This window comes from Lycium barbarum, chromosome 11, assembly GCF_019175385.1.
Source record: "Lycium barbarum isolate Lr01 chromosome 11, ASM1917538v2, whole genome shotgun sequence".
Lineage (NCBI taxonomy): Eukaryota > Viridiplantae > Streptophyta > Magnoliopsida > Solanales > Solanaceae > Lycium > Lycium barbarum.
In genome coordinates this window covers 11,811,747-11,829,524 of record NC_083347.1, presented here as the reverse complement: position 1 = coordinate 11,829,524, position 17,778 = coordinate 11,811,747, and the positions used below count along the sequence as shown (strand labels likewise).

General features: G+C 37.9%; 1 protein-coding gene and 1 pseudogene across 1 annotated transcript; one reads left to right on the top strand and one right to left on the bottom strand.

Moving 5' to 3' along the window:
- Nucleotides 1-294: 294 nt before the first annotated feature.
- Nucleotides 295-4,989, bottom strand: LOC132619433 (uncharacterized). Its single transcript, XM_060334340.1, has 3 exons — nt 4,984-4,989; nt 3,324-3,487; nt 295-448 (listed from the first exon to the last, which is right to left on the bottom strand). Exons 1-3 carry the CDS (start codon nt 4,987-4,989, stop codon nt 295-297), a joined length of 324 nt encoding a protein of 107 aa, XP_060190323.1.
- Nucleotides 4,990-5,142: 153 nt separating this feature from the next.
- LOC132619432 (cysteine--tRNA ligase, chloroplastic/mitochondrial-like) lies at nt 5,143-9,034 on the top strand (annotated as a pseudogene).
- The last annotated feature ends 8,744 nt before the right edge of the window (nt 9,035-17,778 follow it).

Here is a 17,778-nt window from a genome sequence, read left to right as displayed (position 1 = left end):
CTGTTTAATAGTTAGTATGTAATTTAACATTTACTACTCAGTTAATGTATGACGTTTATTTAACTTATATTTAATTTTTTATTTCTGTTTGCATATATAACACATTTAATTATTTGCATGTGTTAAAATATTTATTTGAGTTAATCATGCTTTAAAAATTAAAAAAATCAATATTTTTTTTATTATTAAAAACATAACCGAATATGATTTAAATCTAGGCAACGTCTTACTGAGTATGAAAAAAATATCCACGTTATACAAAGGAGGAAAAAAAGCAAAGGAAATCAAAGAATATTATGTACCATCATCAGCCACATCAATTTCACTGTCATTGGTGGAGGTGGTTGTTGTAGTTTTGTTCAAAACAGTATGCTTTTTGGATGAACCTTTGGAAAGGCTAACAGGGTGTTTAATGGCATTTAGCTCCAGTTTTCTTAGTGCAGCATTGTCACGACCCAACCCCGTAGGCCGTGACTAGTGCCCGAACTGGGCACCCGAACACACTCATCCAATCCGAATCACATACAGATAGCGTATACGGGCACAAATATCACACGCTGCCTCACATTATATCAAACTGTCTCAGACACATTTCAAACGCAACCAAATATGTACATATATATCAAAAGCCGACAAGGCTATCAAATGGCGCAACGACCCAAAACATATACAAATGCACGCCGACAAGGCTGCCATGGCGAGTGGGATCATACAAACACACCTGTACAGAAGTAGGCACAACCCACATATACGTCTACAGACCTCTAAACAGACCAACCAAATCATATGGCGGGACAGGGCCCCGCCGTACCCCTGAACAAATATATACATATGCAAAGAACGAATATATACCAAAATGCAGGCTCCGGAATGATAGGAGCACTCCAAACAGCAGAGGAGGGTGTCCTAAACTGGAGGATCACCAAACTGTGCGTCTGTACCTGCGGGCATGAAACGCAGCCCCCGAAGAAAGGGGGTCAGTATGAAATATGTACTGAGTATGCAAAGCAGAGGATACAGGAAACAAATCTGAGGCATAAACGAAATAGAATTGCAGAAAATAAGTGCAAGCCCAAAGTATCAAAATATTTATTATCAAAATATAAGTCATGCATAGGGCACAGAGAATATGGTCGCCCGCCCGTCAATGGCGCCATAACACAGCATAACACCAGAAGGTTTCAAATCTCCGTATCCCCGTCACACATCATAACACAGCCTAACGCCATACACAGCATAACGCCAAATATAAGTGGAACCCGACCCTCTAGCGAGTGGCTCGGTGGACCATAAACACAGCATAACACCGGAGTATATCAAAGTGCGCACGACAACAAAACCGGCCCGGGACTCGGCGAAAGATATAATAGAACGTACGAGCAGAGTCGTGAGTAACCATATGCATAAAATCATTATCATGGACTCAACTATAAGTAAAATGACCATAATTGAGAATCAAAATAATAGTCATACCAAATTCTTTCAAAAGTCTTCCGAATTACATAAAGGAAAGTCGCGGGACCCACGGACGGGTATCGACCCGAGCCGAGCCCGCCTATGGAGAACATACTCATCATACGCCATGCAAACTCCTACGAAAATATCGGAGCAATCCGAGCCTTTATGTGAAAGATACGACGTCCATAGTTACGGGATTCTTTAAAACAACACTTTTTGTGCAACATTTGGAAATCAATTATTTCGAAGACATAAGGGTTCATATTTCATCACAGCAAACATACGATTGCCAAGAATTATGTATAAGAGTCATAACGTACTCGGATTGCGAATTTAGAATTTCCTCGAGGCTCGTGACATAATCTATTTATAACTAAGGCATGCCAAAAGAAGGAAGGTTGAGCTTTACATACCTCGTACGCACTCCAAGCTAGCCTAACCCAAGCTAATTCCAACCTACGCCTCGGGCTCCCCAAGGTCTACAAATACGTTAACGAATATCAAACATTAGGCATAGGCACTTAGGCGACTTATTCCAAACTAACACTCAATTCTACAGAAATTTGGGCAGCATTTCCCCTGTAAATAGGCCAACCCCGAGAATTTAACTCGGCCAAAATCAACCACAATAACCAACCTAGAAACCCCAATAACCAATCCGAAAGGCAATAAAACAAAATAACTCTCCTTTACAACATTCAACAACATTCATAATATTCAATGGACATTTTAAAAAATTGACACAATATTTCCAACAATCCAACAATTGCTCCAATTTTCCTAAAAACAGTCCCAAACCCGAGAACCTCTCTATACACACTTCCGACTTTCGAATCATGATTTGCACCAATAATCCACATTCTAACAATGCTATTCTCATAAAAATAAAAATTGCATTAATCGCACATAATTCTCCAAATCAGTCCGCAACACTTACCATATCAACTTGCAACATTAAACTCTCATTTCCAACCTAAAAGTCATCACAACAACCACTAAAACACTAAGCGACATTAATGCGTTCTTTGACATATAGTATGACCCACATTCGACTATCATCACACATGCATATATTAGTGATTCTTAGCCATCCTACACACTACCCAACTAAATATGCTACATAGAATTAATTCATCAACTCAATCACAACACACCCATTTACACGACCACACACACTATACACGGCTCACCTCCAACTTACCATATTTCACAAATTTCATCCATATTAACATACTACAACATGCTTAAAATATTCACAACACATAAAACAAGATCAAATCTTACCTTTCTTCTTCAACTCCACAAATAGGCTAGGGTTTGCGATCTACTAGACGGATGGATTGATCGCTCCAACAACACTTCCACGCTACTTAGGGACCTCCAATTAGTGGATTTTTACCAAGGAAATATTTTTGGGGTGGCTAGAATTGGACTTGATTTTTCTTGGTTCTTGGCCGAGAGGTTGTTGAAGCTGTTCTTCAACTTCTTGATTTTTTTCTAAGTGTTGAATGCTAGAAGATGACTTAAAAGTCATCTTTTAAGCTTCTAGTTGAACCTTCCATGTGTCCATGGCCCACACATGTGTTGGACCACTTAAAATTGGCCACAACATGTGTGGGACCAATCTCAAGCCACACGGCCAAGGGCCCATTTTTTTGCAAGATTTTCAACTTCCTAATATATGACTTTTGGTCCAAATTTTTCCTAAGTGTTCCATGCCAACAATTTCATGTACAACTTATGTCTCAAAATAAAATCGAAGGTCAAAAGTCCCGACTTCATATCCCGGAAAGGTCTTGGCCCTAACTTATCATAGTTAATCCGGATTGTCCCAATGTATAAAATACGGGACGTAACAAGCATTGCCAAGATCAATGCCACAAATATCTGAAAGCCTGACAAGATAAAGCAATACATCCGATAGCTCTTCACCTAAATGCTGCTTCTCTTTCTCTTCCCAATCTGGTAGACCTCTTGGGACCTCACCTTTCCACTGAAATATTTCAGACAGTTCTCCCACTTCACCCACCTGATATTAAAAAACAAACATGCATTAATTGTATAATATTAGGGTAGAATGAGTGAGTTCATTCGGATCAGTCCACTATACAAGTTATAATTGTATAACGTGGACTGATCCACGTTATACAATATAAATTGTATAACGTGGATCAGTCCACGTTATACAATAATTTTTTATTTTATTTTTTTGTTTTTCGTTGAATTGTCAGACACGAATTTTTTTTTTGGGGTATATCGTGGGCTGATCCACGATATACCCCTTTTGGTATATTAATTTTTTGCCAGCCCCTTTTGGTAAAGACCGTGTATTTTTATACCCTTTAGGCTCCGAACTCCAATTCTTCATGCTCCTTCGTCATTTTACGGGTATGATGTTCTCTTTTTGGTTGCCACAAATTTTATTCTCGTTAGTCTATACGTGTATTTGCTATCTATATTAGCAATATATAGCACTAGTTTATTTTAGGACGACACTATATAACAATAGTATGACTGTGAATATCCCTGCAGATTCGGTTATTGATCTTTTTTTCTTCGAATTTTTTTGGACGACTTGTTGTTATTGATTTAATTTATGTACGTACGTAGTCAATTTTGAAAGCTTCTCGTGGTATTATGGGCGTGTTGCAATATATATATATATATATATATATATATATATATATATATATATATATATATATATATTGGTTGTCGGTTGATGCAGTATTTTTGGGTTTTGCTTCTTTGTTTTCCTTTTTTACAAACAAGCTTGAAAATTTTATTTTAGTTGAATGTTAACGTGTGGATATACATGGATATTTAATTGAATGTTACCGTATGGATATACACGAAGCATGTTTAGGCACACACTATGTGGGTGAACGTTCTTTCTCTATCTCTTTTTGTCTGGTTTAAGAAATTTTAGTCTAATGTTTAATTATTATTTTTTGACAATCATGGTGTCCGGGACAGCTTGCGCGCATCTTGACTAGTTCCACGGGATACCTGCGACAAGATTTGAACCTGAGATTTTGTTATCTGTGAAAGATTATTGTGTGCCTATTTTGTATGTATTTGTATCCTATGCTACTAGATACTAATGAGTTACTAATGGCAACGGATAACTCCTCCTGTAGATAATTAGTTTCTCAGTTGAATGTTTATTTTTTGCAACTATCAACATGTAGATGTTTTTTTAGCATGAGGTACAAATGAAGCACCCACTTTAGTGAAGAAATACAGAGTCATAGGGAAGACAAAAAAGCCAAATAAGAACCGATCAATAGAGAGAATTTTTTTACAATATAGGTAGAATATTCATTGTTTAGTGTGAGTATATGAGCAATAAATTGTTTTATAGTGGGATTTTGCCTTTTGAAGAAACTTGACTCCTTAATACATGTGATAGTTTTACTCGGTAATGGAGTTATTGTTTGGCTTAAGTTAATCTTTTGTTTAAAGAGGTTGTTATTTATTTTTCTTGGACGACCTTTCCAAGTTTAGTGCCTGTTTGGAGCAAACTTCCATTTCAAAATTGACATTCTTTTCCTGATAGATTTACTATTGTATCTAATGTTAATTTCTTTTGTATTCCTCTAACTGGTTACTTGAATTGCACATAACAATTGGCGATTCTTCTTTTTTACTAACTAGAAAGTTGGATCTTTAGGGACGATGGCAATGGCGGGGACGGTAGAATTTCGAGTATTCAATACGAAAACAAAGAAGAAAAAGTGTTCCAATCAAAGGAACCGGGAAAGGTTAAGATGTATGTTTGTGGCATTACACCTTATACTTTCAGTCACCTTGGTCATGCCCGTGCCTATGTCACCTTCGACGTTCTGTACAGGTATCTCAAGTACTTGGGATATGATGTTGTGTATGTGCGCAACTTCACTGATATAGATGACAAGATAATTACTCGGGCTGAAGAGTCGAGAGAAATTGATGATCCAATTGCTCTGAGCACTCGATTCAGCCAAGAGTTTCTAAAAGACATGGATGATCTCCAGTGTCTCACTCCAACTCATCAGCCATGGGTTACTGAGCATATGGAACAGATTAAGGACATGATTAATAAGATAATCACTAATGGATATGGATACACAATTGATGGAGATGTTTATTTCTCTATCGATAGTTGTCCCGAGTATGATCGTGGATTATCTGCTCGAGTTGAGGTTGATTCAAGGAAGCGAAATCATGCTGATTTTGCCTTGTGGAAGGCTGTAAAGCTGGGTGAACCAAGTTGGGACAGTTCATGGGGTCCTGGAAGACCAGGTTGGCATATTGAATGCAGTTCAATGAGTGAGTACTATCTAACACGTTCTTTTGATATACATGGTGATGGAATGGACTTAATTTTTCCTCACCATGAAAACGAGATCGTCCAGAGTTGCGCTGCTTGCGGCCCGGAGAGTCATATTAGCTACTGGATGCATAACGGTTTTATTAACAATAATGGTGAGAAGATGTCGAAATCGTTAGGCAACTTCTTCACTATACATGAGGTTACTCGATTGTACCACCTCCTTGCATTGAGGTACTTCTTGTTGGGTACGCATTACCTCTCTCCTGTTAATTACTCAGTGTTAGAGATAGAAATTGCTTCAGAATCTGTTTTCTACATTATCAGACCTTACATGATTGTGAAGAAGCCTTGTTGTCATCAAAAGTGGTAGTAAAAGATGGGGTGGCCGTTCATGTTAGCCCTGAAGCCCAAAAATTGCGTAAAGAGTTGGACATAAAACTTGCTGATGATTTGCATACACCTACAATTTTGAATGTTGCTCTTCAGGATGCCCTTAAAATTATTAACAAGCTTGATAAGACAAAATGCATTGCATTCCACGTTTTGATGATTGTCAAACTACTGGACAAATATAGAGAGAGACCTGGTTCACGATCTGCTCTCTCTGTACGTCGTACAATCAGCAGCAACAACTGTAAAGCTGCACGGCCAACTGCACAATTGTGCAGCAGTGCTGCGGCCCATGCTTTATGTCAAACACGGAATGAGTGGTCTCTATCTCACCCACATGTTCCCCACTATATATACTGTCACGACCCGCCTAGTGGGCCATGACGGGCACCCGGAGCTGACTACCGAGCACCACGCATCATACTCCTATCGTCTTAAACTGTACGCATATAAACTTCATAAAACATGTACGCGCACGCGCGCGCGCGCGCGCGCGCACACACACACACACACACACACACACACACACACATATATATATATATACACACATAAGCCCTCACGGCGGCAAAAGAATAATATACAAAATGTATAATGAGGGTTACAAAACATCCACTACCCACACATGAGTATCTACGAGCCTCTAGCTAAGACACTGAAGTCATGAGGACGGGACAGGACCCCGCCATATCAAAGTATGTACACAAAAGAATATATTAGAACTGCACCTCCGGAATATGGAAGTGCTCCTGTGCAAGCTGGTGTGGCTCCTAGGAAGCTGGTTCGTCTCCTTGTCTACCTGTGGGCATGAACACAACGTCCAAGAAGAAAAGGGACGTCAATACGAGCAATGTACTGAGTATGTAAGGCATGCATCATAACATAACAAGGGAACAGGAAGATAAAATAAAGATGAGAAAATAACCGGTGACTGCTTGCCCCTTAAGGCGGAGTCATGCATGCAAGCTCGTAAAAATGTTACCATATCATGTATTACTGCGGAACGTGCAGCCCGATCCATATATCATCATATATCAATAATTTTCCGCGGAACGAACGGCCCGATCCATTACCCATATATCCCGCGTCCGGGATGATATCAAAAGATACCAGCTGATCAGGTGGCTATGCGTCTATAGCGCCTCACCTTTCCCCATGTCCCCTATATACATATAGATATCGTATACACATATAATATACGTAGCATGCATGAGACCCCAAACAAAGTGCACCTTATCGGAGTGACGTAAGGTCGTGAACCTCCGATTACATTATGGCGTCGTCCTCACCATAAGTCTCACCTTGAAAGAACTAATATTTTGAGGTGAGGCAACAAGGAAAAATAGTATCAATGAAATCATAAGCATAGAAATATCTGCATCATGAAGTCATCATTGTCGTATTTATCGTTATGGAACGTAACTCGTAAGAAGTTCTCAAAGTTCTTCAAACTTCATCTTTAGGGATGTAAGAAGGTCATGGAAGTATAGGGAAGAAATTATGAAACAAGAGTCATGCCTTTGAAGGAAAGGGAATAGCCTTACATACCTTTTTCGTTTAACTAATCTATCGCTTGCTTATTCTCCTTTGATGCTCACGTTTCTACCTTCAAGAGAAGTCGTATGAACATTAGCCAATCGATTACTTAAACGTGCTTACTAAAGCTAAAGAAAATTGGGCAGCATTTCCCTTGTTTATACTACTTTCCCCATATTCTATATCAACTCTCAAACGTTCATAACAACATTCACAGTATAATAGAAAACAATCATCATTCATCTACATTATCCGCATTTCACAACTCTTCTTCAATTTCTCCGTAACTGTGGTTATAGTTCACTATCGCCTTTTCTCATATATAATACTTATTTCATGGTCTAAATGTCATTCACAACATACTTACAACCACAACATACCAATATTCATAATTCAATCCAAACCTTTACCCAACAATGTCACTATACACACATTCATGACCCATTTCTTATATTTTTTTACAATCCATGTGTTTTTAACTTTCAACACCTTAAACAACCAAGAATGATCATAAAACTCACCTTAGATGACGGATGAATAAACCTTGAGTGGGAATTTCTCTTCTTGCACAAAAGCCCTAGTCTACTTCCTTTGAGATTTCTTGGTGTAGATGAACTTTTATTACGTTTCATACACTTGATTTCGTGGTTTTGGTGTAGTTGATCATGGATTTCCCTTGGTTTCTTGTGGATGAATAATGGAGAGTGTTCTAGAGGTTTATATGACCAAAAATGGTGAAAATATGATTTTTGGCTCGAGCTTGATCTATATATAGTGGTCCAGAAAATTCTGGACCGACAAAACATACGACAAGCTTTGCTAGACGCAAAGCGTGCTTTGATAAACGCATGTTGTGTCGCAGACCTTGCAGAATCACAAAATTTCACTGGCACACTTTGCTGCGCAACTGCGTGGCCGCAAAGCGCTCTTTGCTGCTCGCATGTTGTGCCACAAAGTGCGCCAGAATGTGAATTTTTAGCAAACTTCCACCAAAACTTAACTCCGATGATCCAACGAGTCTTAAACCTTCCCGAGGCTTACTAAACATGATTTTACTCCATTATATACTCAAGATGGACATATCTATCCCCATGGCCTCGAAAAAATTGTCCTACTTCCCAAGGCTAGGACAATTTGCATTCGGCGAAACTCAACGTATGAAAATGAGAGGTGTAACATATACGACTTGTTCCAACATATTTTTGCATCAATTGAAAACTTAAACCATCCAGTGCAAATCCTTGCCGCCACAAGTTCTCAAGTGCTCTCAAGAATAAAGCCACTTACAAGCTGAAGAACCTGATCCAGACACCAAATTATGTTTATGTTCTTTAGGTTGTTGTGAGTCTTTGTTCATTTGTTTTTTAAATTGTAAACTTACTCTTCTTTCAAGAAGTTATTGTAGGTAGCTTAAATTCTCAGTAGTTCTTAGGCAGTTTACCTATTCAATCTATTGAGTGGTACCCTTGGCTAGAGTTAGTCAAGTGTATTAGTTGGTTTAGCTAGAGTTAGTCAAATGTGGTTGTGTGTTTGGCTAAGGGTAGTCAAGAGTTGTAGCTTATAATATGTGTATTGTAAGGGTGAGGGATTTATGTGAGTTAAATTCCTAAATTGCAAGAGGTTGTAATATGAAGTTACTCAATGTAGTGAAGTGAAATCCTACATGGTAGGTCGTGGTTTTTAATCCCTTGAGCAAGGAGTTTTCCACAGAAAAATCTTGTGTTATTTACCTACTGCACTGTCTCAGTGAACTGGTAGACATCCAGGTCTCTCCATATACTGTTCGGTGGACGCACTGCTACTAACAAGTTGTATCAGAGCAGGTGCTTTCTAAAAAATTAACACCTAGAAAGAATCTGTGAAATGCAAGCCCCACCAAACTTGGAAGAAGGTCAATCATCCACCAGAGCACCCAAATTCAATGAAAAATATTATGGGTAGTGGAAGGCTAGGATGCATAACTTTATTATGGCTGAAGACTCAAATCTGTGGGCATCATTTGTGATAGTTCTCGTGTCCCTGTAAACAAAGATGAAGCTGGCTTGGCAACCACTCCAAAAATAAGGTGTTACACATCGTAGTTTTGTACGTTGGGATTCATAAGTGCTGTGTCACGACCCAACCCCGTAGGCCGTGACTAGTGTTCGTGCTGGACACCCAAACGTACCCAATAACCCAAACCAGCAGACTAGCAGATTATATAAATATAAAAGTCAGTCGACGTTACTAGTGTCACAAAGGAACATTTATAGCACATGGAAGCCGATAAGGCTATCACAAATCATAGCAACCCAAAACATATACAGAACCCACATGTATGTCTACAGACCTCTACAGAACATAACAGAATCATAAGACGGGACAGGGCCCCGTCGTACCCCTGAATAGCGTACATATATACAACAGCAGCAGACTGTACCAGAGTATAGACTCTGGACAAAAGAGCGCTCCAGAATAGCAGAATAGGTGTCCTAGGCAGGTGGGTCAGCAAATCTGTAGTCTGTACCTGCACGGCATGAAAACGAAGCCCCCGAAGAAAGGGGGTTAGTACGAAATATGTACTGAGTATGTAAAGCATGGAACGTAGTAAAAAAAGTCATAATCGGAACAGGAGATACAGAAAATGAACGGAATATCCAAATTAGCAAAATGCTGATCATAAAGCATAAATAGTAGTTACACGAAACGTATGTCATACCTGGTCCCATTACGGAACAAAATCATAACCGGAACAGAACGTACAGAAATGTGAGTGAGATGTCCAGAGTATCAAATGCATATTTTCAAAACATGAAGAGTGTGTACAGAAACATATGCCATATCATATCCGGCCCCTTCCAGGGGACTCGGCAGACAGAACGTGGTCACCCCCCGACACTGGTGCCACAACACATAAGGATCAGAAAAGGGGAATAACCTCGTAACATAGCATATCATATCAGATGGCCATATCAGATCATATCATATCATATCAGAATAGTGTACATGGCACAGCATACTCCACAACCCATGTACATGTATACCTACCCCCTCACATCGAGGCACGGCGAACAATACAGTGGAAGACGCTTGAGAACATATCCTGGCCCGGGCTCAGTGTGGGAAACGTTGAGGCATCCACGAATGGAGTAGTGAGAAACTAAATGCAATAAAATACCTTATATATTTCCAGAGACTCAATGAGGCATATCAAATGACGAATCAAATCAATAAAATCGGACGGAATCATAATAAGTGAATTTCGAATGTCATAATGGATTACGGAAGCATAATCTTTCTAAGTTCGTTTCCAAGTTCCAAAACAGTTTACAAGACTTAATAGAATATTTAAAATAAGTTTTATTTAGTAGTTACAAGAGTAGTTAAAACATTTCTTAAAAAAAACGCTCGAAGACAAGTCATAACCACTAAAAGGGTAAAATCGGAAATAGTGGACCCACCTCGGGACAAACGAAGCGGTGGGCTCAAATTACATATTTAAAGCTTATAAAGTCACCTACGGAGGTTCTAGGGGCATTCCATAATTTTCTAAACAATTTGCGGAAGTTTGCACAATTCTTTCAATAAAGCATACTTATAGGGTTCAATTCCATTGAATGAAAAAGGGGTATTTTCAAATGCGGATTCCGATGAGCAGAACACTTTTCGAGGCTCAAATCCGATCCTAGTACACCTAGGGCATGCCAAAAGAAGAATCGGGATAGCTTTACATACCTTGTATGCTCTTTACACCTTTCCAAATTCAATTCCCGTTTCGCCCAAAATCTGTAATTGGTCACATTTACCAATTCTCAATTTCCAATCTTTAAGTATTCAATCTTTATTCATAATTGCCTACAGAAATTTGGGCAGCATCTCCCCTATACATATAGCATCCCCGAGAATTTTACTCGGCCAAAACAATCAACAACAACCCAACAACAACATCAACAACAACAATAGTCACCATAAACACAATATAACTTAACTAGCTATCTTTCCAACATAATGTCATAACCTTCATTTCAACTTCAATTTCCAAACTAATCTCAATGGTTTCACATTCATCATTAATCTAGATCATCACAATATAATTTGGAAATATTTCATATCATTCCTACGAAATATTCACAAGATATACAAAATATACAAACTTTCCACCAAAACATAATTCACCCAAAACTTCAAATCTTCAACCTACATATTCATAACATATTTCCACCTTCCAATTTCATCAACCATAATCATAATTTACATCTTAACAACTTCATTTCCATAATATCTCAAAATTATTCTAAGGTGACATAATCTTCTACATTCCAACTTCAACCAAAATTCATTCAACTTTCATTTCCAATATAATTTTCACCATAACCACAACTAGAATACAACATAAAATTCAACTCATATCATATATACAACAATATACACACACGGCTACATACATATATACATACCCACTTTGCAAACTTCCATATTTCCATATTTCCATAATTTCTACTCATTTCCACATACCACAACATAAACAAACCTTCATAACATAAGAAAAAGGAATTGATTCTTACCTTTTTCTACAAACTTCTTCACTTGAACAAGTTGTCAACTTGAAGAAATAAGTGCTCCTTCTACCAAAACAACTACACCAAGTTGTAGAGGACACTTAATTTAGTAGGAATTCAACAAGAAAATAATTTTAGAGGCAAGATTTTGAGGGGTGATTTTTCTATGGCCAAACCCGAAATGGCCTTATTTTTGCTCTTCTTTGTGTTTGTTTTTCTCTTCTTTGCTTCATGAATGTTCTTGGTTGAAAATGAAGACTTAGCCCCTTTTTATTATTAATCACATGACTAATTTAAATGGGCTTGGGTCCTTTATTAAGGACCATGGCCGGCCACCTCCTCACTTGGGCCTGAATTTTTCTTTTCATTTTTTTGGGCCAATTCGGTTGATCCCGAGTTGGGCCTAGCCCACTGACCTTTCGACCTTAAGACGTTCATATCTCCTTGTACCGACGTCACCTTGGAACCCACGACCTATGGATGGAAAGCTAATTCAATTATCTACAACTTCTATTTCTTGGTATATTTCCAAATTCCAAACTTATAATACCGTTTTTGCCCCTCCAAGTCAGGTCATCCGAAAACGTTTTCTTAAAAATATTCGTTTGGAGGGCTTCCACTTTGATTTGGACCAAGGGTACTTAATGAGTTGTGTTTAACTTCACATATGTGATTCATATAATTTGTCACATGTCCCAAAAAAAAATCTTGATGTGTGGGCCCCACCTTAACTTACAATTAATCCGACGTTCAAAAATACGGGATGTAACATGCTGATTGTTTTAAGTATGGACACTGGAGTTACCTTCAAGAATATATGAGATTATATGCACCAATTTTATGGTTATGAGGGTTTAAGTTCATATAATAGGCTATGGAAGGATTGAAGGGCAAGTGAATCAAGGAAATTAAATTTGTTGGAACTTTGAAGAAAAAATGAGGGGCAATTTTAGCCCAACTTGGAGGAAGAATATCTTTTAGTATATGAGGAGTTTTGAAGCAAAGTAAAAGCCTAAATTGAAGTTCATGAAGTCTAGTTTCCAATGCAACAAACCGATCATTGATACGACATCGGAGTAGAGAATTATGGACGTTACAAATTAGGCGGGCAGAGCAGGGGACTGCACTGCGCGGACGCACAGTGTCGCGCGCTGCTACAGTGCTACAGTCCACCGACTTCAACCCACTATATAAGGGTTAAAACCCCCATTTTCCTCCAAAATAATTTCCCAAAAAATTCAGCAACATAAGGGAGCATACATACAACATAAAAGTGAGGATTTTGAGTAATTTCAAGTGACGGAGTATTAATCGAGGTCCGAGTAACGTGTAGTCGCGATTATAGTTTTGTCTTGCGTTGGAATTGGCTTGGATTCAAAGTAAATATTGAAGATATTGCTGCTCTAGCAAGAATAAGGTATGAATCTCTCCTTATTAATATTAATTTCAGTTTATTTACGGAGATAAAGTTATTAAATAGTCGTATAACAAGTTGGTTAGTTGAGAAACTTGGAAAACATCGTGTGGGATGTTTTATGGAGCCTATTGGTGTTGATAATATTGTTGTGATGTTGGTATTGTTGTTGTTGGTTATTGGATTGTGATTTCGGGCTAGGCATATAAACAGGGGAGATGCTGCCCGAATTTCGGCAGATTCTAAATGGATTTAAATTGAAGGCTTAAGATAAGCATGTGACAATGATCCTAACAATAGTATAAATGGTTTACATATAGATTTATGAGCTTGGAAGGATAAACGTTGAGTAGTTAAGGAGACCAAGAGGTATGTTAAGGCTATTCCTCTTTCTTTTAAAGGCATGATTCTTTTCCTATGAACGCATACACGACTTCCATAATACCTTATTTCCGAAAATACTAGTAGTTTATGATTCTCAAAATCCTTATGATGCTAAAGACGAATGTTTTCTATAAGGACCATGATGAGGATTATGATGATCCCATTTCTGGAAATTCCAAAGTTATGGTTTTAATGTCATTATGAGATTACTGAGCTGGTTTCAAGATTTTTGAGTATATTTGTTGATGTTGATCTCATCTTATGATTTTGTTCAAAAGGCATGATTTCTATGTTATGATTCCATATATGTTTCTATAACCTTCTTACTTCCAAAGTTTAGAAGTTCATGATTCTTAAAAGCTTCTTATGATAGTAAAGATGAGATGTTTTCTATGATGAACATGAAGATGATGATTTTAATTCTAGAAATTCCAAAGCTTATGATTTTGATACTACTATGAGATTATTGAGTAATTTCATGAATTCCTTGATTTCATTATTATTGTTGATCTCACCTTCTGAATTGTTCCTTCAAGGTGAGATATAGCGATAATGATTGTTCCATAATATAAACCGGAGGTTACCGACCTTACGTCACTCCGATAAAGTTGTAGCTTTCATGTGAGCTTTCATGCATACTATTTACATTATTTATATGAACATATTATATTTATGAATTGGGCCGTACGTTCCTCGGCACTAACATATTATATTTATGGATCGGGTCGTACGTTTCTCGGCACTAACATATTATATTTATGGATCGGGCCGTACGTTCCTCGGCACTAACATATTATACTTATGGATCGGGCCGTACGTTCCTCGACACTAATATATATGGATCAGGTTGCACGTTCCGCAGCACTGCACTTATGGATTGGGCTGTACGTTCCACAACACTAACATTTGTGGATCGGGTTGCACGTTCCGCAACACTAACACTTATATATATATATATATATATATATATATATATATATATATATATATATATATATATATATATATTACTTACATATGATCTCTAAGATTCAAGCATTACATATTGTATGGTCCCAGATGACAGGTTATCTTGGTCTCGTGTTATGTTACACGTTTCTTCTTATGTTATTTTCATGCCTTACATACTCAGTACATTATTCGTACTAACGTCCCTTCTTGTGGACGCTGCGCTCATGCCCGCAGGTAGGCAGGGAGAGGGATCAGACCCGTAGGTGTTTTATCAGCAGATTCTCAGGAGCACTCCACTTGCTTCGGAGCTGTAGTTTATTTGGTATTGGCCCTTATGATAATTTGTATTCTATGTAGAGAATCATAGATGTGTGTGTATTGTTATACCCTATTTTAACCGGAGTCAAATAGTTTACAACATCCCGATAATTCCGGGGTTAATTAAAGTTAGGGAGTCGCCACCTAATTATTTATGGTGAATTAGGGCACCTTAGATTAGTTTAGAGTAATTATCTAAAGTTAACTCTATTTTAAATCTACGAAACCAAAATCTAGGTAAGGGTTCAACTAACTTAAAGGGAAGGTATTAGGCACCCTTTAAGATCCATTAATTATGGTTAACTGACCGGACTTATGTTAATCAATTAGGCTAAATGTTAGGTATAAAATAAACATGTATATATTGTGAAAATCCATTTTTGTTTATAAGACCAGATAGTACTGAAAGTCGATATAAACTCAGAATCTTCTTTTCCATTAAAACAAATATAACATCGGATTCATGACCCGAAGGCAATTGGTATTCATAGAAGGACTAGATTCGTTCATTAGATAAAAGACTGATTTGCTACCTAAGTTACTTCAATGGAAACGTTTTGATCAGATTCCGAATTGGGGTGGATGAAGATAGCTAATGGCTTGCTCAATTCCCTTTATATTCTAAATGTTCTATTCTAAATAAACGTCTACGGTCTATTATTAACTATAGTGGACCTTAAGTAAAATTTGGTTATAACTATATAGTGCCTCACGTTAATCAATCAATGACATAAAAATGGAAATAAAGAGGTTAGTCATATAAGGAGTTTTAAACACACTAATGGGCAAATCAAAGGAACATAGAATGATAAAAAAAATGAAGCCATTTTGGCCTTCGTGAAGGGCAGCGGTATTCTGCCAATTTCAGTCAAGCGAAATAAGAGTATAGGTGATGGAGGGGTGTGAACTCCGTAAGCAGTATCGTTGAGTTTCGAAGTGAAACTCTTCGGCTCCGGTTGTACATACGAAAGAAAAGAAAAAATAGGATTAGAAAGAAAACCCGATCAAGGCAATTATAGAGGATAAAGAAGAAAGTTAAAGTACTTATGCCAAACGAATTCAAAACATTACATTTTACTATAACGTAATCAATCTGAAGAAACAAATAAATGCCAATATCGAATACGACCAACTATAACGGATGTGGAAAATGCAAAACTTATGGGATACGATCGAATGATAAATAGGTAAAAATAGACAAGGAATGTGTACGCAAACAATTGAACTGTAAAGATAGACAAAGAAAGATGTGTGCAAACAATAGACAAAGTAAAGATATGCACTGTTACATTTTTTTCATATTTGTTATAAGCTAAAAAAAAGGGTAAAAGAGAAAAAACATGGGACACACAAACCAATGTCTAGACTAAAGAGTGTAAAAATTAGGCAAACTATCACTAATACTGAGTGTAAACTGAACCCGAAACCACTGAACTAAACTGCCATTCAAATCGGTAGAAATCTAAGGAAAGAAGGCAACCTTAAGGGTAAAGAAAAATGGGCAAAGGCAAATCAGGTTGACAACCAACTCAAAATCATCAACGCAGGGATAAGTGGAAGGTTCCCATACAGTAAAGACACAACGGGAACATTTCCCAGTAGGAAAGCACAGCAGTAGACTTATCAAGGAGTTGACATCAATAATAACATTGCAGCCATAGTTGTAACTTCATGAGGAGCATGAAAGGGAATGCAGGAGTCAATTCCAAGTATAGAATGAGTGGCCAAAGGCAGGTAGTAAGCAGGAACTTTGAAAAGATCAAACTACATTAGCCATCTAAGGCACATAAGTCACAAGGTGAGTTAATTCTAACGCCATTAATCAGTGCCTAAAGTCGCTGGGAAGGTTTGCATATAAGGCTAATTTGCAGAGAAGGGAAATGGGGAATAATGTGGGCTGGTCGGGTAGTTTAGGTTGTCACGCCCCGAACCATGGCCTGGATATAACACGACACTCGGTGCCTGACTGCATGTGACCGAGCGAACCACATGGCTTGCTGAATCATCATGATACATAACATAAGCGGAATATAATGTGAATGCATGATGAGCCTTTATAAAACATAGTAAGTCATAATACTTAATAAAAATACTTGTTTAAACATGAGTGCGGAAATAACATGAAGAGCCAAAATGGCTATACGACTCCGAATGTATGACATGACATAACTGACTTGTCTAGTCTATGAAACCTCTATCATGAGTCTGACTGGAAACATACTTACTAGGACAAGGCCCCCAGCATACCTTAGATGCATAACTAATCATAAACAAAAGTTAACTAAACCCCGAATGAGATGGGGCTCACCAATAAGCTGATACGAATGCTGTCCTACTGAGCAGATGTGTCGTCCTGTATATCAGTACCTGCTTCGTGAAATGCAGGCCCCCGGGCAGTAAAAGGGGACGTCAGCACATTGAATGTACTGGTATGTAAAGCAACCGAAATAAATAACATAGGACATGGAATAACA